This window comes from Dipodomys ordii, unplaced genomic scaffold, assembly GCF_000151885.1.
Source record: "Dipodomys ordii isolate 6190 unplaced genomic scaffold, Dord_2.0 Scaffold97, whole genome shotgun sequence".
NCBI classification, from domain to species: Eukaryota; Metazoa; Chordata; class Mammalia; order Rodentia; family Heteromyidae; genus Dipodomys; species Dipodomys ordii.
In genome coordinates this window covers 10,611,777-10,638,907 of record NW_012267313.1, presented here as the reverse complement: position 1 = coordinate 10,638,907, position 27,131 = coordinate 10,611,777, and the positions used below count along the sequence as shown (strand labels likewise).

The window sequence follows — 27,131 nt, the reverse complement described above, 5'->3', positions numbered from 1 at the left end:
TTTGCTCCTTTTCATTTGCAAATATCTTCCTTCAATTGCAGTGCCAGTCCATTAATATAGAATATAAAGATTGATGTGATTGGATGAAATGGCAGGTGCCATGGTAAATACCATTTTATTCTTTGTCTACTATATACCACCTCTCTTTTCTGTTTCTCTTTTCCAGTCTTCCTTTGGATTATTTGCCATTTAAGGATTCTTAAATTATATTTAATATCTTACTTTTTTGTTTTGTTTTGTTTTTTGTTAGTCATGGGGCTTGAACTCTGGGCCTGGGTGCTATCCCTGAGCTCTTCAGCTCTACCAGTGCTCTACCATGTGAGCCACAGAGCCACTTCCAGTTTTCTGGTGGTTAATTGGAGATAAGAGTCTTGCACAGTTTCCCACTGTAGCTGGCTTTGAACCGTGATCCTCAGATCTCAGCCTACTGAGTAGCTAGGATTACAGGTGTGAGCCACAGGCACTAGGCTAATGTCTTAGATTTTTAAACTATCTCTGCATTATTGTTCAGTGATGACAATCTACATTCTTCACATTTCATAGCTTACCTGGAGTTCAATACTGTATCAACTCAACACATAGAACCATCACAACTAAAGAGATCTTACTTTTATATCATTAAGCTATGGCTGTCACGTATACACAATGATGTTAGACTGTTTTCTTAACCATCATGCATATTCCTTTAAAAATTAAACTATAAAACTATCTTTTTACAAGTACCAAGATAGTTAACATTCCTGATACCTTTATTTACTCTCAGCCTAAAGAACTTGTGGTAGTACTTGTTCTATGGTACAGTTCTTCTAGCAATCAATTCTCTTGATTGTCTTTTTTTCATATTCTATTTTTTGTTATTAAGGAGTTGTACAAAAGTGGGTTACAATCCCATGTTAGGTGATGGGTACAATGCTACTTGGGCAATGTCACCTCTTCCTTCACTTTCCCCCATTCTCCCCTTTACATTCCTGCCCATAAATTGCTTCATTCATCTTTTACATAATGCATATTGGATACCATGCCTGCATTTGTTCACCCTCCCTCCATTTTTGTGCCCCCCTTTGTCTTTTATGTTTAAAATGTCTTTTTTTTAAAAAAGTTTACTACTTAATATAATTTTTCCAAGTCTTTCTATTTCCTAACAAATGGGGCAATGTCATTCTTTCTGATGGAGGCATAGAATTCCATTGTGTATATATACCACATTTTCTTGATCCATTCATCTACTGAGGGGCATCTAGATTGGTTCCATATCTTAGCTATGGTAAATAATGCTGCAGTAAACATAGTTGTGCTGGTAGCTTTAGTGTGGTCTTGTCTGTGATCATTTGGATAAATGCCCAAAAGTGGGAAGACTTGGAAAAAAATTATATTAAGTGAAGTAAACCAGGCCCAAAGAAACATAGGTCCCATGGTTTCCCTTATTAGCAATTACTAGTAAATGTCTGAGGCATGCAGAAATGGTCAGGTAAGTTGATGTTAGGCAAAATGAACCCCGAGATAAGGACTAAAATGTTTTTTTCTTTCTTGCGATTGTTTCTAACCTATTTATAAGATGATTTCTTTGTTGCTTTGTATGTCCCTCCCTCACAGTATAACCCCTGTTTTCACTGTATTTGATGTTGGTATAACTTGTGGAGGGGAAGGGAAAAAACAAATTGTTTAGATAGGGATACAGGTGGACCCATTGCAACAATGAGATGTACAAGACATTATGTCAAAAAATGAACTTTACAATTTTGACGGGAAGACGGGGGGGGGCGGGGGGGGAGAGTGGAGGGGAGCGGAAGATGGGAAGGGATGGTAAAGGGAAACAAAGGAGGAAGCAACAATGTTTGATAAGAAATGTACTCATTACCTTGTCCATGTAATTGTAACTCCTCTGTATGGTATTTTCACAACAAAAAAATTTATTTTTTAATTAAAAAAAGTTTACTACTGAAGACTATATTTATTGGCTATAAAATTCAACATTGACAGGATTTGTTTACAGTTTTTCTTTAAGCTTTTATATAAATTGTGTACTATAGTTTCTGATGCAAATCAACAATAAGTTTGAGTTGCTATTCTTCTATGTATGATATCTCATTATCTGGCTACTTTCAATTGATTTTTTTCCCTATACTTTCTATTGATTTTTGGCTTTCAGAACCTTAACTATTTTATGACCAATAACAGTTTTTTTCATATATATCACACTTGGTATTTGTTAGGTATTTTGTATCTGGATGTTTTTCATCAAATTTGGGGAATTTTTCAGCCATTATTTCTTCAACTATTCTCTTTCCTCCCTCCCTATCTCCCTTCTCTGTCTCCTGATTCTAAGTCCATATGTGTCTTTTGATACTTTTTTTTCAAAGTAAAGAAGTTTATTTCGTCAACAGTTTGGGAAGCTAGAAATATAAGATCAAGGGGCCTCATCTATTTGGGTCTCTGGTAAGGAAAAAGCCTTTGGCTGTATCCCAACATGGTAGAGAAATGAGGAGGGGAAAACCCACAGGCAGAAGAAGCCAAGTATTAAAGTGACCTGAGGTTATATCAACCTGCTCTCGTGAGAACTAATGCGTTCCTTAAAACCATCACTGATGCTTTCTGAAATCAGCACCCCCAATGACTTAACCACCTTCCACTAGACCCCACCTCTTAACACCATCTCTGATTACACTACTGAACACTACCTGTAAACACCACCAAGCTGAGGTACCAGCATATAGCATATAAATCCCTGGGGGACACAGTCACATCATATTTAAAACACAGTACATTTTATGACCCAGCCTCAAAAATCATGGAGTATCATTATCACAAGAGTCACTGTCCATCCAATTTCAAGAGGAAGAACATAGTGGTCACTTTGCTTTGGCAGGACTTCAAATGTGTTATTAAGAATGAAAAACTGAGCTGGGTGCTAGTGGCTCACATCTGTAATCCTAGCTACTCAGGAGGCTGACATCTGAGGATCGTAGTTCAAAGCCAGCCCAGGCTGGCTTTTATTTTTTATTTTTTAACATTTATTATTATTATTATATTATTATTAATTATTATTATTATTAAGTAGTTGCACAAAGAAGTTCCCATTCTGCAAAACAGTATATGAATACAGGGTGTCTGACAATGTTCTTAGAGTCTATCACTGCATTGGTCATCTGTACGTCTTGCTGTTGTATCTTCAGATTTCATCATTTCTATTAGTCTATCTTCACCTTCATTGCTTTTTTCCTCTAATCTCTATCATGGCCTTAAATTTCTGATTCCATAATATTTAATTAATCATCAATTGAGACCATATATTTCCTTTACATCACTGAGCAGCATTATAATACCTATATAAAAATTCTTAGCCAGGTGCCGGTGGCTCACACCTATAATCCTAGCTACTCAGGAGGCTGAGATCTGAGGATCACGGTTCAAAGCCAGCCTAGGCTGGAGAGTCTGTGACACTCTTATCTCTAATAAACCACTAGAAAATTGGAAGTGGCGCTGTGGCTTAAGCAGTAGAGCGCTAGCCTTGAGCCGAAGAGCTGAGGGATAGTGCCCAAGCCCAGAGTTCAAGCCCCACGACCAACAAAAATTAAAATTTTTTCTGCTATTTCCACATTGAGACTATTGCAGAATAAGCTTACTCTGTCTTTTCTTTTGATAAGTAGTCACTTTTTTCTTAGCTTTTCATGTGTCAAGCCATTGCCAATTGTATCATGGATATTGTGACTGATGTCCTGGAGAACAGATTCCACCATCGCATTGACCTTTCTTGGCTGTGATGAAATACCTTAGAGAAATCATCTTAAAGGAGAACATGTTACTTGGGATCATGGTTTCAGTTTGTGGTGACTGGCTTCACGGTCTCTGGGTTGTGCTGAGGTGGCAGAGCAGGTTCCTCCACCTTGCCGTGGCCAGGAAACAAAAAGCCACGCCCAGTGACCTACTTTCTCCAAAAAGGCTTCATCTCCTAACAGGCTATTCAGCTATAAACTCATCAATGGATGAGTCCACTTGATCCCCTCATGATAGAAATAACCTCCCCAAAGCCCGTCAGTTGGGGACTCGTCCTTCAAAACATGAATCTTTAGGGTACAAACTTGCTAGGGAAACCATAACAATTATACTCCTTTGAAGAATGTTGACTTTTTTCCCCATCCAATCAGTTTAGCTAAATTAAAGCTACAATTCTTTGTTTCTCGGACAGTAACTTAGCTCTTCCGTTCAGTTCTTGTTTTTTTGTTTTTTACTAAGCTGGGTTGCTTTGAGTCTACTCTACAATAGGTGTGGCTCAGAATCAAAGCTTTGAGCCAGGGTTATTCATGGCATTTTGATTTCTCCCTCTCCCTCTCTTCTTCCTGGAACTCTCTCCTCCATGTCTGTGGCTATAATTGCTTAGCATTCTGACCTCTTGTTCTGCAGACCAGAAGCAGGGTAGATTTCCTAGGAAAAGTTTTACTGGCAAGTGCCAACTTGCCTCCAGGACTGTCTGATTTTCTTTCTTTCCCAGTGTTTAAATAGCTGTTTCTTGCATTATTTAGTCCAGAAATTATAGATGTGATCTTGAGAAAGTCCAACCTGGTATGACCTTTCTGGCTATACTAGTAAGACAGAGTCAGCTCCTGAATTTGTTCCTGGGAAGACCCAGGAAGACAATGCATAGCCAGATATCTTCCTACCATCATTAACGTTAACCTTCACTGTTTCTTCATTAAGGTAAAAACTCACACAAAACCTTAACAAGCTAGAAGAGTTTAGGGGGGAACAAAAACAATGAAAGTATAATGTGCTAATTTTAACAAAATACTACCTATCTTTGACATATCAAAGTTGAGTCTAAAACAATATTGTGAAAGACCTGCCTAGTGAGAGATGTTATCTCAAGAAAAAGATTTGGTAAGAAAATAAGCAACATTTGATATCATAACACAGGATTTTTAGTGTGCAAAGGACAATAGTCATCATCTTGTCCAAGCTACTCATTTGTCTACATAAAATTAATAATTTGTCAAGTAGTTAATTTTTTATTTTTATGCAGTTGTGGGGCTTGAACTCTGGGCCTGAGTACTGTCCCTCAGCTCTTCAGCTCAAGGAGAGCACTCTACCACTTGAGCTACAGCACCACTTCTGGTTTTCTGGTGGTTTATTGGAGATAAGAGTTTCACAGACTTTCCTGACCAGGCTGGCTTTGAACCGTGATCCTCAAATCTCAGCCTCCTGAGTAGCTAGGATTACAGGCATGAGCCACCAGCACCCAGCTCGAGTAGTTAAGTATTAACTGAGTACCTATGGATTATGTGCCAGGCATAGCATCAGTTCTAAGATCTGTGATAGTGGCTACAAAATTAATTCCAGACTGTGTCTTCAACTTTATTTGCTACTAATTTTTTTTCACTTTGAATAAGGTACTTGGTTTTAAAAGACAAAATCTTGTCTCACTGTCCAAATGATTGCAAATTCTTTATCAGTGAACTCAAATGTGTAAGATATAGCTAAATTATGTATTTATTTTCAGTACTGGGGACTGAACTCAAGACGCCACTCTTGCCAGATAGGCATATTCACTGGTTTGCTGAGGTGTTTTTTTAATTAATCTTTATTTTAATCAAATTTTTTATTATGATGTCTGAAGTTTCTTTCCCCCCCCCTCCACCCACACTTACTGTTGAGACACAGCCTCCAAACTTTTCTGTGTTGGTGATTTTTGAGATAGAGCCTGGATTCCTGATTGGCGCAATGCCTAGAGGTCCCCTATTTTAGTCTTCCTGCCCTGGTGCATGCAACTGTGTCCAGCTCTTCATTTGAAAGGAGTCTCATGATTTGCCAGTCCAATCTGGCCTTCAATTGCAATCTTACCAATCTAAGCTTCCCATCTCTAGATTTAATTATTTATTTACATGGTTGTAAGGTTTGAACTTAGGTCCTAGGTGCTGTCCCCGAGCTCTCTTGCTCAAAGCTAGCACTCTACCACTTTGAGCCACAGTTCCACTTCCAATTTTTGAGAGGTTAATTGGAAATAGAGTCTCGTGGTGACTTTTCTGCCCAGACTAGAATCAAACTACAATCCTTATATCTCAGCCTCCTGAGTAGCTAGGATTACAGGTGTGAGCCACCAGTGCCCAGCTAGATTTTTATGTCATTGAGAAACATGATAGCGAGATATGGTGATATAATCTGTAATACCAACACTCAGAAGGCTAAAGCATAAGGATCAAAAGTTTGAGACAGGCTGGGCTCCATAGTAAAACACTCTCAAAAAAGAGAGCTAAAGGGGCTGAGAAGGTGGCTCAGTGGTAGAGCGCTTGCCTTGCATGCTCGAGGCCCTGTGTTCGATTCCTCAGCACCACATAAGCAAAAAGAAAAAAGCCGGAAGTGGTGCTGTGGCTCAAGTGGTAGAGCGCTAGCCTTGAGCTGAAGAGCTGAGGGACAGCGCCCAGGCCCAGAGTTCAGGCCCCACAACCGGACCCCCCCCAAAAAAAAGAGAGCGAAAGAAAAAATGAGAAGGGAAGAAAAAGGGAACACAAGAAGGAAAGAGGGGAGAGAAGATAGCAGAGAGAAGAAAGAAGAAAAGAAAAGAGGAGGAGAGAGGAGAGAGAAATGAAAGATGTACATTTTGTGGCCAAGATTGAGTGTGGTTCCACAGTTTGCCATGAGTTTAGTGCCATCCTAACATCGGTCCTTTTATTGGTAGCCAGCTTCCCTGACTCTCCTGTGGATGGGGTCTTTATCAATTCAACTAGAGTTCAGATCATGGTCTGTATGTAGTCCTGTAATTCAGAATTTCTTGATCTCTAATCTTATCAGAAGCAATGAGATGACAGTCATTATTGCATGCATCTTGAATTGCTCTTAACAGATAGCAATAGTCATTTTTAGCAAAATATATATAGTAGACATTTGCAGGGAAATAATATACAGTTCATGTCTTCATATTCAGAAGCAGAACTACCTTACACAATATCCCTGAGGAGTTATTGCTGGACAAAGGTTTATAACATAACTGAATTACAAAACTGATGACCAGGTCAGAGATAGGAAATGTTTTAATTGTATAGAAAAGATGAAAACCCAGTGATAAAAGGTTTCCAGAGCACATATTTTCAGGATCAGTTTTTATTTTGATCACATTATTCTATTATAATAAAGATTTGTGCAATTACTCCTGCTAAAGTAATTATTTCTTTTTTAAAATCCCATTGTATAACTTGAACTTGGTAGGCAACCAAATGCAGTATATTTTTACTTGCCAACAATGAAGCAAGCTTTCATATTAACAATCAATCAGAGCTGAAAAGAATCCTAAAATGTGTGTATCATTTGTCATCAGTGTAAGTGTCTATCTTTGGTATGATGTACCAAGATCAACTCCTTTTATTCTAAAACAATGAGAGGAATAATCACAAAGCAAATAATTCTCAATATAGATGTAGCAGGAAATTGGGTATATTGTTAATGGTAACCAAAGAATGGAGAGTTTTGATTTGGGGAAAAAAGAGAACAAAAATAATTTAAAAACTAATTTACAATTCTCTGTTAACAAAGGATCAGGGAGAGATCAGATGTTTTATTTTAGAGTTAAAGAGACTTAAAACTTAATATTACTTTTGATTCAAATGCTACATTGAATATTTCAATTACTCAATGTGACACACAGAATGGTTTTTCTTCCAGAAATAAAATATCCAACTTACTTAGAAATTTTCCTTTTTTTATTTTTGAAAAGCTTTTATTGACATATATCTGTCTTCATTTCCCTTTTTAAGCTTTCTGATGAAAATATCTTTCTTGCTATGAAGAGGTTTACATTAGCATAACATATTTCTAAAACCTGGGCATGACAATTGTGTGGTTAATATGACATGGTTTAAAAAAAATAGAGGAATATTAGCTCTATCACTCCTCTCCCTGTACCTTTCTATAGGAACAAAAGGAGCTCATGATCTGTCCCCTCCATGGTAAAGTCAAGTTGCCTTTTTGCCCACTCCATAGTGAAGAGATCAAAACTGTGTGCCTGTTTGTCAGAATCACTGTAGTTCATTCACCCAGCAGGGGACACATCATCTTTAAAACAAGCCTATTCATCACCAGGATCAAATTCAAGGTCCTCCCAGCATCTGCTCTGAGTGACTGTGCACTTAACTGCCAAAACCTCTGCTCATATATTTATTTTGGGACAGGGTAACTTCAGCTCGAGAGGACTGAAAAAAAATTTCATTTACTCAGTATACTGAGTCCTCATGGTGATCTTATCCTGCATTCTCTAAGCCTATACACCAGCACAACAAAAACATTTGGCTTTTTATTCACAGGAGGAAACCCTCCAGCGGGCACGTGAAGAAGAAGAGAAAAGGAAAGAAATCACAAGTCACTTCCAGACTACCCTGACAGATATCCAGGCTCAGATAGAGCAACAGAGTGAGCGGAATATGAAGCTTTGTCAGGAGAACACGGAGCTTGCAGAAAAACTGAAAAGCATCATCGATCAGTATGAGCTCAGAGAGGAGGTGAGAACCACATCGAGCCTTTTGAAGAACTGCACATGGCTCTGGGTTGTGAAAGTGGGGAGCTTGCTTGCTTAATAACAAAAGACATGGCCAACCCTCTTGACTGATGAATGGTGAGGCTTGGATTTCCTTTACATCCAGACAGATGGTGCTTACAAAAATGCCTGGCTGAAATTCAAACTGGATTTCTTCAAAACTGAAATCACTGTAAAGGCAGTAAGTAGAAAGTGGAAGGCTTGGAAACAATATTTCCCAGCCCTTTAAAAATGTTCTCTATATAGACAAAAATACCTCTCATTTTCTTAATAAAAATCACTCTATCATCTAAATCAAGAGGTAGTAGTCTACAGAGCTTACAAGCCAATACTAGCACTAAAAAGGTAACAATGATAATAATGATAGCATTTATTTGGCACTTACTTTTGTCAGGCAATATGCTAAGTGCTGTACTTTGCATACAATGTGTCATTTAATTGTCTCAGCCTTTTCTAAAATCAACCAGAAGAAACTATATTTTTTCATTTTGTATATGATAAGCGGAGGCTCAAAGGCAAAAATCACTTATAGTCACAAAAGCTAAGATTATTTTTTAATACTTCCGATGTTCTTAAGACCCCAGATGGCCCTTTCAGGAATTTGTTAAGCTTATATGCCTTTCCCCATCCTAGCCAAATTTTACATCTGCCTTAAAATATAACATAACATAGTCAAAGTGACTCTCTAGGCAATATTCTATGAAAAAAAAAAGGAACTGAGCCAAGAGCATATGGTCCCAGTAGTTTGGTAAGCAGGAAACGCTTCACAGTGTACCAAAATGCCTTGCAACCACTTTAGCAAGCCTAGTTCAGAATGGAGGTTCAGATAAAGAAGAGGGGACGATGTGAAAAGAAAATGGCCACACTCTTCAGAGAGCTGCAGATGGGAAGCCCCGGTATACCAATTGTATATCCACACAATCTGATCCCCGTAAAGCCCAGGGACAGAATTTCACATGGCCTCTTTTTGATGATGGGAACATCTTCATGATTAAGTCTTCTCAATGAGGTAGAGTGGAAACCTCACTTTATCCAGCAAGTCCAGAGGTCAAAAGGTATGTGAATTTGCACATCCACAAATCTGTTCTTTTGTGGCCCTTGACTTTGTCATCTTCATTTGTGTTAGTCAGCTTTCTGTGGCTGTAACAAATGTGTGTTATAATGCATTTACCCAGAGGTTTGGGTTTTGTGTGTTTTTAAATTTTTATTTTATTGTAAAGATGCTGTACAGGGGGGTTACAGTTACATGGGTAAGGTAATGAGTACATTTCCTATGAGCATTGTTACCTCCTCCTTGTTTTTCTCCTATTATCTGTTTGACTTAAGAGCACTGAGGCTTTGGTCTACGCTCCATCGGCCCCACTCATCTTGAGCCTGTGACAAGGCCACATAATCATGGTGAGAAATGTGGAGCCAGAAAGATGCTCATGTCAAAGCAGCCAGGAAGCAAAAGAGGAATCCAAAGGAGCAGAGTCCACAGTACACTTCGGGGCACTCACAAGTCAGGCCCCACCTTTTACATTTTTCTGCCACTCCTCACTACCAGCAAGTTAGACATTTGGCTTTTAACACATGGCCTTTGAGTGCCATTTCAGATCCAATGGACAGCACCAACCCATCAGACCAACGGAGTGGAATTCAGGGACCTGGGACTCACTCCTACATACAAGGACCACGTGGTGGTAACTCACACCTTTCTCACCATAGTGCAGATACTAAGCATGATACCCATGTTAATGTTGTAGCTAAAAGAGCCAAAATACTACAAGACAGTTTTCTGTCACTCACTGTATAGATCTTTGTGGTGGCTACCATAATGACATCCTATCAACTACTTAATTTTTTTTTTTTTTTTGGTCAGTCACGGGCCTGAACTCTGGGCCTGGGCACTGTCCCTTAGCTCTTCAGCTCAAGGCCAACACTCTACCACTTGAGCCACAGCGCCACTTCCGGCCTTTTCTGCTTATGTGCTACTGAGGAATCGAACCCAGGGTCTCATGCATACAAGGCAAGCACTCTACCAGCCACCTTCCCAGCCCAACTACTTAAATTTTTTTAAGTAATGTTTTTAAAATAATATTAGGATCTTAGTCAGGCACCAGTGGCTCATGCCTATGATCCTAGCTACTCAGGAAGCTGAGATTTGAGATTGTGATTCAAAGCTAGTCCAGGAAGAAAAGTCCCTGAGACTCTTATCTCCAAGTAATCACCAAAATGCTGGAAGCAGAGCCTGTGGCTGAAATGATAGAATGCTAACCTTGAATAGAAAAAGGGACAGTGTCTGGGCCCTGAGCTCAAGTCCCAGAACTGGCATGCATGCATGCACACACATGCACATACACATACATGCACATACACAAAATAATAACAAGGTCTAAATCAGGCATTGGCATGTTGAACTCTGGCACCTCGACGCTTGTGTCTACCACTGCACATGCAGCAATGCAAGTGCATTTATTCTGCCCCCCCCCTTGTTAAATCTCAAAACAGAGCACTTGGGTTCCTGTGAATTCTTTTTGTTTCAAGCACCAACAATAAGCTATGTTTTCTGTGTGTTCTATATTTTTTCTTAGCATCTGGACAGAATATTTAAGCACAGAGAACTGCAGCAGAAGCTGGTGGATGCAAAACTTGAGCAGGCCCAGGAGCTGATGAAGGAAGCAGAGGAGCGGCACAGTCGAGAGAAGGAATATGTACATATCGTTTCAGTTGGCGTGCACACCTGGTCTCCCTGGTGTCAGAGATGCTCTAGCCAAGTCGTTTACAATCACAGATAGAGAGCACTAGACGGATGAAGGAGTCCTAACTGGGCCAGCATAGTACAAAGCACTGTACACCACTTTTCACCCCAAATACTCAACAACTATTCAATGATTTTTTCCTTATGTACCTGTCATCTACTGAGCACCTTATGTACCTGTCATCTACTGAGTATTGGGGTGTAGCTACAAACAAGACAGAGAAGGGTTATCTCCCTCCAGGCAGAGGAGTTTCTGATTAGGAAGAGGCAGGCAATGATTTGAGAGAACACTGTTATCTATTAGGAAAATAAGGTAGAACTGAGAAGGAACCAAAGGAGAGGATCTACTTTAGATTGGGTGATTCCAGAGGGGAGGAGGACTCTCTCGAGGTAAGCCCTACTCAATTAGGGGCCACCACCTGGGGCGTGGTCTCCAGCCGCAGACTCTGCAGTTAGGCTTGTGATGACACAAGCCTGACCTACTCCCCAAATAGCAAATGGTCAGGGAGTAAGGAAGAGTAAGTTAACCACTGGGGAAAGGCTTACAGTGAAGTTGCAGAGGTAAGCAAGTATCAATGCTACATTGTCTTGCAGGGCTTAGAAAATAGTATGGAGCCATTCATGGTGATACATGCTTAATCCCAGTATTCAAGGTGTTAAGTCAGGAAGATCTTGAGTTCAAGACTATCCTGGGCCAGGCACTGGTGGCTCACAACTGTAATCCTATCTACTGAGGAGGCTGAGATCTGAGGATCACGGTTCAAAGCCAGCCCGGGCAGAAAAGTCCGTGAGACTCGTATCTCCCAATAAACCACTAGAAAATTGGAAGTGGTGCTTTGGCTCAAGCGGTAGAGTGCTCGCCTTGAGCTGAAGAGCGCAGGGATAGCACCCAAGCCCAGAGTTCAAGCCCCACAACTGACAAAAAAAAGAAAGAAAGAAGACTATCCTGGGCTACACAGTGAATTTGAGGTGACCCTGAGTTACAATAGCAAGTGTCTAAAACAAAATAAGAAGTAGTTTGGATTTTATCCTAAATATAGTGGGGAAAGTAATGGGAAGTTTTAGGAAAAGGAATGAGAGAATCCTTTGCATCTGTAATGGATTCATTGGGCTTTTGGGTGGAAAATGGCTGGGGGAATTGGCAGCTGAGATGGAAAGATGGAGATGGATAAAAGTTATTGTAACACCAACAAGATCATGAAGAAAGGTAGAGTCAAGGATGACTCCTAAATTTGGAGCTGACGAAGCTAAGTGGTGGTCATATTTCCTGCTCTCATTAATCCTAAGCATCTCCTAAAAGTTTAGGGTGAAAAGAGCAAAGTTCAAGGAAGATACACAACTTAAGGCCACACACTGCTAAGTGACAAAATTGGGCTTCAAGTCCACATGGAACCACCCTCCAAAGAAGAAATTTTGGAAAACTTAAATGTGTAGCTATTTCATAACAGAAAGCTATACTCTAAGAAATGGATCCAATCTAGTTCTTAAAGAAAACATTCAATCATGCCTCAAAATCCAAGAAAACAGACACCCTCTTAGATAACATATGCTTCGTACAGGATGGCTGAACTTTTCTATGGCATATATGAGACTTGGCAAAGGGAGAATAAGACAAAGATGCAGGTGAGGGGTCCTGGAGAGCAGATTGCAGGGAGGGGTACAGCCTTAGTGAGAAGCAAGCTCTCTATCAGATTTTCCTACCTGGCTAACCAAAATAGCAGATGTGAGTCAAAGATAGGAGGCTCCCTGAGGCCTCAAGGCTGGTCATGTGCTTGGCTTCCAGCTGGTACCACTTCATTAGGAGCGTGGTGAGGTACTACATCTGAGGTACTAATAGAATCACCTGGTTCCCTCCAGGCCACAGACAACAGTCCTACCTGGTTGGTTCAAAAAGACCGCTGCACGTCTACTTGCAGCTGCTCCAAGCCGCTCCTAAGACCAATCAGGGGCCCTTCATAATTAGCTTTAGGTGATAGCATGGTTGTTTTATTGAATAACAACTAGAAGTCTTATATGGCACATCATAGATTGTGCATTGTATCTAACCCAATGCAAAGGCCACAGCTTTAAAAAATAAATTGATACACATCTTAAGCTAAAATAATATCTGTTACACAAGTGTACATGGATGCGGTGCTAAAAGTACCTTTCACAATCAACCATTCCAGGGCTCACTTCTGACCAGGTTTGGAGGTCTCTGCCTGTAGAAGAGGGGTGAAGCATCTTGCTTTGTAAATTACCACAGGGCAGGACTGAGAACAGTTGACCAAATTTCTGTTTTTTCAAAGTACAATCCATGGAACTCCAAGATCCAAAGCATACCTGGGTATTTACTGTAAGCAAAGGGTTTGTTCCCACCCTATACTTCTTAAATCTTACTCCCCAAGAAGGATCTGTCTTTTAATGTGCCCTGAGCGCATTCAGATGCATTTTGGAAACTGTGTATCAGGAATGGGGCACAAAGATGAAATATAAATCTCTTACCGCATTGCACTCACTGTAGCGAAGCTCAGAGTCTTGGAGAATTGCTGCGATCATATAAAGCACAGCTGCTGCCAGTCACACCCAAGTGAAGAGGCTTAAGAGATGGGGAAGAAGAGATGGATGCTAGCTGAAGAGGATGGCTAGAGAATCTTCCAGAATTTGGTAGAAGGTTGAATTTTGTGTGATTCATCCTTGATTGGGAAAGGGTTGTTTAAATTAAAAATGCCAGTTTTTTTTATTAAAAATCTAAATTTAAAAAATAAAACTGTTAAACTTTTTTTAGCTATCTCAGATTATTTTAAGTTCCAAACAAGATATAATCTGGCTAATATAAAAGAAATTAGGCTTTACCCAAATTGCAGGCAAATGGTGGTTAAAAACAATTTGAAAGCTAGGTACTGAGGAGCTCATGACTGTGATCCTAGCTCCTCAGGAGGCTGAGCTCTGAATGTCATGGCTCAAAGCCAATCAGGATAGAAAAGTTTGGGAGAATCTGACCTCCGGTGAACAAACAAACAAAAACACCAAAAGTGGAGCTGTGGCTCAAGTGGTAGAGTACAAGTTTTGAGTGCAAGGGCTAAGAGACAGCACTCAGGCCCTAAGTTCAAGCCCCAGCACCAGCACAAAGAAACAATAATTAAAAAAAACAATCTGACCTTCTTCCCTTGCATTCTGTCTTTTTCCAGTTGCTGAGCCAGGCAGCAGAGTGGAAACTTCAGGCCAAAGTGCTGAAGGAGCAAGAGACAGTGCTACAGGCTCAGGTAAAGTGGGGTAACAGGGCATCTTGGTTCATGTTGACCTTACTCCTCCTCACCATGAGGCTAGGGCCAGAGATGCCTCCGCACATTGCCTCACAGATGACAGAGGATGTGGGGACAGAGGGTGGAAATTAAAAATAAAAACCAACCTCATGTTCATTATTATTTTTTTTGGGGGGGGGTCTGGTCATAGGGCCTGAACTCTGGGCCTGGGCTCTGTCACTCAGCTCTTCAGCTCAAGGCTAGCGCTCTACCACTTGAGCCACAGCGCCACTTCCGGCTTTTTTCTTTTTTGCTTATGTGGTGCTGAGGAATCGAACCCAGGGCCTCATGCGTGCAAGGCAAGTGCTCTACCACTGAGCCACCTTCCCAGCCCCATATTTATTATTTTTAAGTAGAAATAAAAATATAGTATTACATCTATGAAAAGAAGATGTTTTGCACCAAGAACATGGAGCCAAAGGTTTGTGGACGAATGAGGCCATTAAAATGGCCAGTCACAGAAAGCCACGGTCCAGATTATCACCTGCCTATGCAGATTTTCTATTTCTTCCCTCTCCCATTACCAAATTAAGAAGAAAAGGCAAACTGCTGAGATGTACAATTTATAACTGTCAGTTCTTAAACTGGTGTGTGTGTGTGTGTGTGTGTATAAGACCATACTGGTGCTTGAACTCAGGGGATAGTGCTTTTGCTGGACTTTTTCTCTCAAAGCTGATGGTGTATACCATAAGAGTCACAGCCCTCCTTCTGCTATTTTGCTGCTTAATTGGAGCCAAGAGTCTCAGATTTGTCTGCCCAGGCTGGCTTTAAATCAAGATTCTCAAATCTCAGCCTTCTAAGTAGCTAGGGCTATAGCCATGAGCCACCAGAGCCTGGCTTGATATAATTTTTAATAGGACCTGAGAGGGAAGGTTTTCCAGGAGTTAGAGCCTCTATAGCAGGTCTACAACTGCCTTGTCATAGGGCACAGAGAGTCTCTAGCTCTGCAGCTGGGAGTGTCCCAGGCAATCCCAGAGTTCATCTCATCATTGTGTAGCAAGAGGCAGGCAATGGCAGATCCCTAGCTAGGAGATCAGTAGTGGAAAAGAGGTATGACCTTACTGTTCAGAGGTGCAAGAAAACCATGCCAGGGGTTCTGATTTACCTAGCACTGTTCATTCAAAGCAGAGAGCTTGGGGAACAAGAAACTACTTGGAACTATGCAATGCTTACCTCATCCATTATATACAGTCTCTACTCTTCTGTGCTAAATATAGATGAATTTGACAAGAGTCAATCAATATGATTAGATTCTGAGCTGAATTATTCAAGTGGCACTAGAATCTAGAGTTGTAATGATCTGAAAAATAAAACATAAAGATGCAATCCAACCTTCAAACCCTAACATTTCAAACTTGGAAAAGAACCTATCAAGGGTTCTAGATTTGCCCTTGATCCTCATTCATCCCTCAGGTCTGGACAGCTCTAGGAACCAAAGTCAGGATCCTATTTCTCTATGTGACCCTGTGGACCTCTACTCAACCTATGTAAGACTAACTTCCCTTGTCTGTAGAGTGACATGCCAAGCCAGAGGCCTCTGGGATACCCAATGCTTTTTAGTGTTAAGAAATAGCGTAACACCAGGCATGGTGAAATAGCATAACACCAGGTGGCTCATGTCTATAATTCTAGCTACTCAGGTGACTGAAATCTGAGGATTAAAGTTCAAAGCCAGCTCAGGCAGGGAGGTCCATGAGACTCTTATCTCCAATTAACCACCAAAAGAACTGGAAGTGGAACAGTAACTCAAGAGGTAGGGCACTAACCTTGAGCAATAAAAGCTCAGGGACAGTGTCTAGGCCCTGAGTTCAAGCCCTTGGGCCAGTATACACACAAAAGAAAATGAGGCTTCACTAATAAATATATAATGTATACAGTTGTTTACTAAATTATCTATGCAAAGCACCAGGCCAGTTCCTAGTCCCAAACAAGTACAATTAACTCAACCCATACCTACTGTACATTTTCCAAATGGGGGGTCAGGGTTCTAGGTGATAGTATACAGTCAAGAAACAGAAAAATCACTGCCTGAGTTGACTCCCTTTCTAGTGCTTTCCCTAAGGCTAACAAAATGCTAACTAGCAATCAGTGTGTGAGCTAGTATAGTATTTCATAGGTAATCATCATGTGAGAAAATAAGAGAGTCTTAAGTTGAAAAAGTTTTAAGAAGATGACCTCAGGACCCCAACTGGCTCTTGAGGATAACTGTGAAGAACTTCCAGAGCTGAAGAACTTGGCTCTTGTCTGAATTAACCCTAACTTCTCTTCCTTTGCCCATAGTTGCCCACAGTGTAGGCTACCTCTCAGGTTGCAAAGATTCTCCTTTTTTTTCCTCTTTAGACAAAAGCAGTGCTTTCAAAACTCCAATTATTACTTAATCTTCCAGAAGGAAAGAAAGGCTGTAATCATTATGTGTAATGCTGAAGCAAGCTTCCCCCCCCCCACTGAAGTATCAGCATTATTAGTGGTAAGCTTTTGCTGGGGATGGTAGCACACACATGCAGCTCAGCTACTGAGGAGGCTGAGGCAGGAAGATCTGAGCTGCAGCCCCAGGGTAACTCAAGGCCAACCCAGACAACAGAAACAAGTCCTTGTGTCAAAAAATACCACACTTTCCGGGCACTGGTAGCTCACGCCTGTAGCTACTCAGGAGACTGAGATCTGAGGATCACAGTTCAAAGCCAGCCCAGGAAGGAAAGTCTGTGAGACTCTTACTAGAGAACCAGAAGTGGTGCTGTGGCTCAAGCGGTAGAGCTGAAGAGCTGAGGGACAGCACCCAGGCCCAGAGTTCAAGCCCCACAAGCGACAAAACAAAACAAAACACCTTGACAAGCAACCTTATTGCAAATCTTACTTAGCACTCTCACATTTCCTTTGGTTTTATGCAGTCTTTAAAGGGGTGTGAGTGGCACCACTCCAGGCCTTCAGCCCCATATCTAAAGCCTGAGCAAGAGAAAGCTCAAGGACAGACAACATTGTTTGTTCAAACTGAAGTCACATTTTATTCATAAGGCAACAGCTGGCCAGCTGGGAACATGTTTCTTACTTAGGGAAGAGATGTCTGGCTTTCAATTATATAGACTGAGGCAAGAGAGGGACTGTCAGAGATGATCAATGGCATACAATTGTCACTACAAATGAAGTGTTCATTGGATCAATAAGGATGCAGACAGTAGCTGATGTGGAAAGTCAGTAGTATCTGACAGCACAGGCACAAACCACCACCAGCGGGGAAAGATCAGTGAGTACACTCATAAAAATGTGTCACCATGGTCTCAGAAGTCTTCTCCCTGGTCCATCCATGATGAGAGGAAAGCCCCTGCAAGTAGTTACTGTCTCCACACCATTCTCAAAGGCTAGCAAAGACAATTCCTGGACATGAGTTCAGTTTCCTACACTCTACAGATGTTTAAAATTCAGTGCTCAGTTAAAAGAATGTGTGAGTCCCTTGCCCCATTTAAAAATGAAATGTTGAAGCAATTAGCATGACTTTGAACAATACAGTAGTTTTCTTTCTATTTCTGCCTCTGGTAGGAAAAATACTGCACACAACCTCTGGCTGTCCTCTGCTGGATTCTCTGAAACCCCAGGATGAGCATAGGCACATCCCTTGTCTATTCAAACCTGCATTGTGTCAGCATAATCCTCAGAGGGAAAGTACAATTGGACAAATAACCATTAAGGAAATACGTTTTTTTAGGGGATAGTGTTGAGGCTGGTTACCTGAAAAATACATAACTCACACATGTTTTGCCACCTAGGAAAAATAAGTCAGGTAAAAGAAAAGCAGACAATTAAATGCAGGTCACTAGAAGGAAAAAATAGAGAGTTGACAATAGGTTATAGGGTTTACATTTTTCATTTCTGAAAACTTCTAGAGATTGGCTGTACAGCCATGGGAACATACTTACTACTGATCTATATATTCAAAAGTGTGTGTGTGTGTAAAACTATATATATAGAACTATATATAGTCCCCTACTGGAACTCAAACTTGGTACCTGAAGCTTTCATTCACTCACTAGCATTTTACCAACTGAGCCATGCCTCCCACCTTAGGATGATAAATTTTGTTATACACATTTTATCAAAATTAAAATGGTTCCCAAAAGTGGATGTGGAAGGAAACAAAAACAGTCACCAGGAAAAGCCCAGAAGAGATGGTAATGGAGCAAGGCATGCTTCTTGGCACTTGTCTGCTTTCTTCATGCCTCAAGCCAGCAACAAGAAAAAATGGCAAAGGAACAAAAACACCTGCCCAATTAATTCACAAAAAAATAAAAATTCTGATTTTCTCCCTTAGATCTTTTACTTTGAGAAAAGATGGGGGAAACTACTTTATAAGTACATGCAAGTAAAAGTCACTACAGCTGAGTGAAGACAGTCTAACCAAAAACAAAACAAAACAAACAAAACCAAGAATGCCTGTCAACACTGTTGAAGTTCAGATACAACTGTTTCTGACTGTGTCAGTGTCACATCTGGGAGTGGAGAGACCACGCAGGTTGCCTAACTGAATCCTGAAACTCTAGAGTGTAAGAAAGGATTGGGAAGACCAGTTTAGGAGACCACAGTTTTTCAGCAACCCCCACATTTGTGAAACTGCTGAGATTAGTAGTAAATCATTAAAAGATTCAAGGGGCATAAAGGATACGAAAAAGAAAATTTCAGGATGGACTTGGCCAAGAATGCAAATGAATAAATTTTGTGATAGATGATTCCAAGATGTTTTAAGGAACAGACCACTAATGTATAATATAGATAGCCAGATCCACAAGAGTTTACACTAGGATTATTATTATTTTATACACTCTGTGTGTGTGTGTGTGTGTGTGTGTGTGTGTGTGTGTGTGTGTGAAATCCAAGAGCATTTTCCTAGCCATGAATTCCTTGCTGCCCCTTTACTCAATTTTCTGTAATCTTTCTGCCAAGGAATCATGAGAAACAAACATAATTTCAATTCTGTCATATGGCAAATGAGAGGTTTCAGACTGATGGTCATTTGTTTGACTTCTCTTTGGAAATTTTATATCCTATGAAAGAATTTATGATAATATTTTGTTGCTGCTTGCTGTACTAAACCTTCTATTATTCTGCATTATTTAGAAATAAACCAATGTGATAAGCTGCTTTCGGAGATCTAGGGGGTCTTTTCTTCACATACACTCATCCACTCGCTCTGACACTCCCTCCACCTGTGAGCATTCTCCAGTCTCCTGCTATTTTAGTCTGTGTGCTCTTCTCTCTTTTAGAAAACAGAGTCCCATCGAAACTACCAGTTGCTCAGCTTTTCAGACAGCCCTGTCCACCAAGTCTGGCCATATTTGTTATTGAGTGCTGTAAATTTGCTTCTTCATGTAAGACATTGTTGTAACCATCTGAGGACCTGGGACTGTTTCCCACACTGAAGAGTACTGAACTGAAAATGGAGGCTTAACTATGTTAATTTGTCTCTATTAAGTCTCTTCACTCAAAACAAGCCACCCGGATTCCATTTTCAGAACCAAGGTTTTGATGTTAGTGTCATTCACAGTCAGGGATTTAAACACTTTTCTTCCTAGTGCTGCCCACTGTTGTCATCTCAGATGCAAAACTTGAAATTAACCATGTGAAGATACAACGGCCCTTTTCAGTTCCTCACCTCTCAAGAAAGCTAATCCCTTGGATGCTTTTTTTAAAAATTTTTTTATTGTGAAAATACTGTACAGAGTGGTTACAACTACATGGGCAAGATAGTGAGTACATTTCTTATCAAGCATTGTAGCCTCCTCCTTTGTTTACCCTTCCCATCCATTCCCAGCCTCCCTCCCCCCCCACCCAGTCCTCCCCCCCCAAGTTGTAAAGTTCATTTTCCGACATGACAACTTGTACTTCTCATTGTTGCAACAGGTCCACCTGTATCCTATTTAAACGACTTGTTTTTCCCCTTCCCCTCATGCTTTTTGTATAAATTAGAAAAGGCATCTCTTTATCAACACTCACTGCTCTCATCTGTGATTTTGCTGGAAGGGGGCATTGTGAAGAACTAGTGGCTAGAATACCATGTTGATAAGCATACAAAAGCGGAATGCCTAAGGCAGATATGGTAGTTGCTTACAGTGATTACAGTCTGCACAAAAGGTAGCCACCCTGGTCCTTGGCCATCCACCTTCCTTTTTTTTTTTTTCTTTTGCCAGTCCTGGGCCTTGAACTCAGGGCCTGAGCCCTGTCCCGTGGCTTCATTTGCTCAAGGCTAGCGCTGTATCACATGAGCCACAGCGCCACTTCCGGCTTTTTCTGTTTATGTGTTACTTAGGAATCGAACCCAAGGCTTCATGCATGCTAGTCAAGCACTCTACCACTAAGCCACATTCCCAGCCCCACACCTTCCTTTTATCGCTTAGTTCATTTGTCTACATTCTGCCTCCCGTCAAGATACCTTCCCTACCAACTCACGTCTCACACAATCACCCACTGTACCTACTGGCTGATGGGGCAATTTGTCTCCATCATCATAGAGTCGTTGTCTTAGAGATTAGCCTCTCATTAGGAGTGAGGGTCCCTCAAGAACAAAATCCCCACGTGAAACACCTTTGTGCCTATAGTCCACGTATATGTATTCAGTGCTTACTGAATGTTGGTAAAAGGCTTGATACAATGAAATAGTGGAAATATATTATATCATTGTTTTCCTTTATGGAAGCAAGTCAGCCATGTTCACTCAGCTGGGCTGATCTTATAGTGAATAATACAACTGAACACATGATTAACACTCTACTGAGAATTCCTTTAAATCATTTTTCTTCTCAAATAATGAACAATGACATGTTGTTTTGTTCTGGAAGCAGCCTTAAAATAGTTCTCTTTCCTCTGTTTACAGCTTACTCTTTACTCAGGAAGGTTTGAAGAGTTCCAGAACACTCTGGCAAAGAGCAATGAAGTGTTCGCCACTTTCAAGCAGGAAATGGATAAAGTGAGTCTTACTTACCATCTATGAAATATTGACATTTTCTGACAGGCAGCTCTCCTTTGGGTTCATTTTCCCATGCTATTTTGGTGTATATCATGAAGTAATGAAGTATTAAAGGTAGGAATGAGACTTGAGTCATATTTTTTTGGTAAATTTGTAGTGAATAGATCTTAACAAGAGCCCCAAACTTCTAGGATATATTTCAGTCTGGGGAACAGTATTTCTTTTTTCTTCTTCATGGCTAACATGTATATAGCAAGGGCCAATATTATATTGTATCTATTAAAGTCTAACCTTCTAAAAGTTAATAAAAATCTTTCATATAATTATATAAAAGTATAATATTAGAGGAGAAAATACTGTTAGAGTGGCTCCTTCTAGACCCCTGACTAAAGATGTGAAAGTCCAATTTTACATTTTGAGTGTGTTCTCATACACTCAGTATGGCTGGACAGTACTTGTTGAAGAAGTGAATTCACTTTCCACTATCGAATTTTATTTTTCTTATCTATAAATTGAGATATTATCTTTCCTCATTCACGTGATTGAAAAACTCATAAATTAATGTACTTCAAAAGGGGTTTCAAATTTTTTGAGAATATTTAACAAATACATGCTATGAGTAGGTATGAATAGTATAACTAGACATTTTGTTTCATTTTGTTTTGTTTGTGCTGACCCTGGGGGGCTGAACTTTTGGGCACTATCCATGAACTTTTTTGCTCAAGGTCTAGCACTCAGTTGGTTGAGCCACAGCTCTACTTCTGGCTTTTTTTTTTTTTTTTTTGGTGGTTAATTGGAGATCAGAGTCTCATGGACTTTCTTGCAGTGGCTTTGAACTGGAATTCTCAGGTCGTAGCCTCTTGAGTAGCAGAAATTATAGGCATGAGCCACCAGCACCAGGCTTGGATGTGTTTAATTAAATCTCATTCAATTCAGTATTTTTGTAAGCATGTCAGTAGCAGAACTATTTTGATGGGTATGACAGCTTAATTCTATAGTACTAGCTACTTGGGAGGTGGGGTAAAGTTGCCGCATGGTTTGAGCTAGTCCAGGCAAAAAGGTCACAAGACCTCAACTCAACCAACAAAAAGCTGAGCACAGGTGGTGTATATTTATCATCCCACCTATGCAGTAAGGGTAAACAGGAACATCACAGGCCGGGTAGATACTGGCAGAACGGGAATCCCTAGCCTCAAAATAACCTTAAGCTAAAAGGGCAAAGGGTGTAGCTCAAATGATAGACCAGCTGTGTAACACAGCAAACCCCTGACTCTCACCTGAGTCCAGCCCCCACCACCATTCTGCAATGAATCAATTTATGGGTGGACATATTTTGGGCAGTATTTTCATGAAGTCCTGTAATTAATTTCACGATTAAGAACGTTAATGCTCGGTAAAAGCTAGTTTTCTCCAGTTTGCATGTATATATAATCCCAGTTACTCCACAGGTAGAGATGAAGGGGACAGAAGTTCAAGGCCAGCCCTGGCTCAAAGTTAGTGAGACTCCCCACACACCAACTGTAAGATACTGGCAGTTCATGCCTATAATCCCAGCTACTCAAGAGGCTGAGACACAAAATTCACTAACTGAAATGAAATGGAATACATCCAGCCCATTCTGTTAACTCTCTGAATATGATTCCACTTCTCTGAGACTCAGTTTCCCCACTAATGAAGTAGGGGGTAACCACAGAACCTTTTTTCAAAGACTAAATAAATAATGTGTAATCACATTCGGAGAACTTGCCTTCATCCTGCAAATAAACACAGATAGAGGACACAGAGAGTTGCTTTACTGTGGCCAGTGCCCAGATATTACCAATATTGCAAGGACTAAAGGCTATGCCAGCTTTGTGATTGTGATAGTCTTCTGCTCAGTAAAATAAATGATCTAATTTGCAAGTTTATTCATGGGTCTTGGTTAAGAAATCTTGACTTTGAATGAAAGGAAAAGCAACAACAAAACAATGTGCTCCTAAGTAGTTTTCTTTCTCTTGAATTGGCTCTCAGACAAATCCATTCATTCACCATTGACCTAGAGAACTCAGAAATAAGTCCTGACTCTTCCACAACCTTCATTCTTAGCATTCAACGTCTGTTTGCTTTAGCATCTGACAACAGAAGGACTGCTCTAGATGCCACATATGGAACTAGTAGCTTCCTTGATACATTCTCTCTTCAGAGTTAACACAAAACATTCTGGTTTCTGTAGACAACTAAGAAAATGAAGAGGCTGGAAAAGGACACTGCCACATGGAAAGCCCGATTTGAGAACTGTAACAAAGCTCTGTTGGACATGATTGAAGAGGTGAGGAAATTCTTCTGTTAGTTTTTATTCCCTATGTCCCTCCTCTCTAGTCAAAATATTCACACACAATATAAGCTAACAGTACAAGTGATTACATTGGGGGGAAAATGGGCTGAATTTTGCAAGGATGTAACCTGTTAAATTGTCATGAAAGTAATAAAACAAGGGTAATTTAGAATCCAGGCCGGTGTCATAAAAGAGCTTTATGACCCTTGATCACATGCTTGTTAATACAAAAGCTGTCCCCAGAACAGCACTAGGCCTGCTGTGCCTTACTTAAAAGTCGGAAGAGTGCCGGGCTCACACTTGTAATCCTATCTACTCAGGAGGCTGAGCTCTGAGGATCATGGTTCAAATCCAGCCCAGGCACAAAAGTCTGTGAGACTCTTATCTCCAAATAATCAGCAGTAAGCCAGAAGTGGAGCTGTGGCTCAAGTGGTAGAATGTTAGCCTTAAGCAAAAAAGTTTAGGGACAGCTCCTTGGCTCTTAGTTCAAGCACTGGGACTGGTATACACACACACACACACACACACACACACACACACACACACACACACACACACCACACACCACACACACCACACATACCACATACAATTTTTTTTCATTTCCCCAATGCCTACCATCTAAGAGGCACAACCAATGATGTGAATACACTAAGAGTCAACATCAACCCATTCACCCAGAGCATATGTAATTTTATAGACAGATATGGAGAAATATTTTCTTATGCTCCTTAAACAGGCATTTAAATACTAATATCATACCAAGATCTAAAGGTTTTTCAGTTGTAATGGCAAATATCCATGACCCTGACCTTATAGACAGGGTTTATATGTTACATATGACCCCCCAAAAAGTCTTAAAGGTACAGAGTAGCTCAAAGGAGAATGAGTATGTGCATGGTGACTAGATGAAGAACCTGTCTCTGCACAGATACACCATTATTTCTAGAGAAAGAAGTCGATAGTTTGGCCACTACAGTCATGAATTAGTATACGGTGAGTATCTATGGTTATAATTGCTGTTCTAACAATTCATCCCACATTGCAAGCCATTCTAAAGACATATGCTCAGTGATCATCAACATAAATCAAATAATTGCTTGGATTAACACACATTCATCTATATCTTCATCAATATAGGGCCTAAGGCACCACTTAGGGAAAGTTTGAGTCTGTCTTATTCATTTCACCCACAAGCTTTTACTCATAGCTTGTAGGTATTTAGAAAAAAAAATCACCTAGTGTAAGATTTGAGAGGCTCAGGCTTAATTCAGAGAAGAAGCCTTAGCATCTTTCTTTCCCAAAGAAAGATTCAAGTTCTACTATGATAATTAAAATTCTACATACAATGCAAAAAAAAAAAACCATACAACAACTTGTCTCCAACCACAGGTCTGTTCAGCTACCACTCCAATGCTTTCTTCCAGAAAGCATCCTGGAAATTCAGTTTTTCATTGCATTGTGTTTTGTGTGTGTTCAAATCACAGAAAGCACTGAGAGCCAAGGAATACGAGTGCTTCGTGATGAAAATTGGGAGGCTGGAGAAGCTCTGCCGCGCTCTACAAGAAGAGAGAACTGAACTCTACAGAAAAATCAGAGAGGCAAAAATATCTGAGAAAGATGACCAAAGTCAGCATACCTCCGATGAGGAGCCGGAGCCAGATATCAATGCAGAGAAAGAGGTGAACACAGAGGAAGCCAACAGTGTTCAAGACACTATAAAGAACTTGGCCACCGCCTTTATGGTAATCCATCACCCAGAGTCGACACTGGACCCATCAGCAATAGAAGCAGAACTGAGTGGTCCTCAGGAAGGTGGGGACCCTGCCCTCCAGAAGCCTGAACAACCTCCTCAGATCCCTAGTGGACATCCAGGGAGCCTTCTGCCTCTCCCAGCTACTCAGACAGAGGCTGGAAGAGGCCAGGCTGCCACACCCGCCACTATGGCCAGTCATGTCCTGGAAAGGTCAGGAGGAGAACCTCAGAGCCTCTCCACTGGGGCACAGGCTTCGAGTCAGTTCTCACAGCCCCCAGCCCAGGCCTTCCTATCCCAAGTGGAAGCAAATGGTCCTGCTCATGTAGAAACTTCTAATCAGGCCCCACAACCTCCAGCTCAGGTCTCCCTCCTGCAGTTAGAGGCAAATGATCCTGATCCACTCTCCACAGTCAGCGATCAAGTTCCAGCCATAGTAGCTGAGTGTGAGCCCAGCGGGCAGCCATTGCCAGTAGCCTCAGAGGAACTGACCCCAGCGTCCTCTGCCCAGCCCCAACTGCCCAAAGCAGGTGACAGCAACCTGGAAGGAGTGGACTAAGCATCATCATGTCTTCAGAGGTTGTCATCCTGACTTTGGGTCTTGTCATAGCAGACGCTCCCTAGAAAGGGCATTAAACAATGGGTATGTCAAATGAAAGAAAGTTAGGATCAAGACCAGATTTTTTAAACATATGATTCAAAGCACATTCAGACTTTTTTCTATGTTCTCAATTCATAACTGAAGTGGAACATTTCTACTTAACATTGAGTGATAGTATAATGTTCCCAAATGGCAGCAAAACATACAATAACAAGTTTATATTACTTTTCCACTAAAAATATACTTTATCCGATCTCTAAATCAGCAGTAAGATTTGGTATTTCAAGACTTTCACTGCAAATACATAAATACTGACAATGTTGTATTTATTTCTATAAATAGCTCAAGAATTCCCATAATAAAAGATGTCTCCTTTCCATTCAATAACATAGGGAACACATATATGCATAGGTGTTGGTGTACATGTGTATCTATTCACATATGTACAGTGTGAATACATACATATGTGCATATACATAGACACGTGTATATATTTTACATGCATATATACACATTTATAAATTTATTTCTCTTACCCATTATGTATTTTTCTCTGTGCAAGATCTTTAGAAGCTAATCAAATGATTACCTCTTATCTGTACCTGTACCAAAGGTTCAGAACTTTATTCATTTAAGCCATCACTATATGTGGCAAAAATAAATAACCCAATAAGAGATCAATAAATTCAGCCAAGTGGTCAAGCCACAAAATAGCAGTTGTGCTAGACTGCAAGTCTGTGACCAGCATGGACACAAAGGTGGTCACAGGAGACCCCTAAGGGAAAGGGAAAGAACACAGTGCTTCTACACTCCTCAGCCAGCTTCCTCCCAACCTCTACCACCCCCAGTATAAGACAGCCGTTCCTGACTGCCCACACTCCACCACCCCCTCCCCTCGCCCCGCCCCAAGTTGGATTGGAAATGGGCAAGGGAGCTAGCTAGTGATTGAGGGCTGAGGCTGTGGCTAGG

At 40.7% G+C, this 27,131-nt stretch overlaps 1 protein-coding gene across 1 annotated transcript in view; it reads left to right on the top strand.

Annotated features, from left to right (window-relative positions):
* Txlnb (taxilin beta) overlaps positions 1 to 26,120 on the top strand; it is a 43,307-nt gene extending 17,187 nt beyond the window's left edge. Inside the window, exons 5-10 of the mRNA XM_013026792.1 lie at positions 8,289 to 8,483; positions 11,092 to 11,211; positions 14,429 to 14,503; positions 21,402 to 21,494; positions 23,707 to 23,802; positions 25,296 to 26,120. Of these exons, the coding sequence (XP_012882246.1) occupies positions 8,289 to 8,483; positions 11,092 to 11,211; positions 14,429 to 14,503; positions 21,402 to 21,494; positions 23,707 to 23,802; positions 25,296 to 26,120 (1,404 nt within the window). The remainder of the gene's footprint in view (positions 1 to 8,288; positions 8,484 to 11,091; positions 11,212 to 14,428; positions 14,504 to 21,401; positions 21,495 to 23,706; positions 23,803 to 25,295) is intronic.
* The last annotated feature ends 1,011 nt before the right edge of the window (positions 26,121 to 27,131 follow it).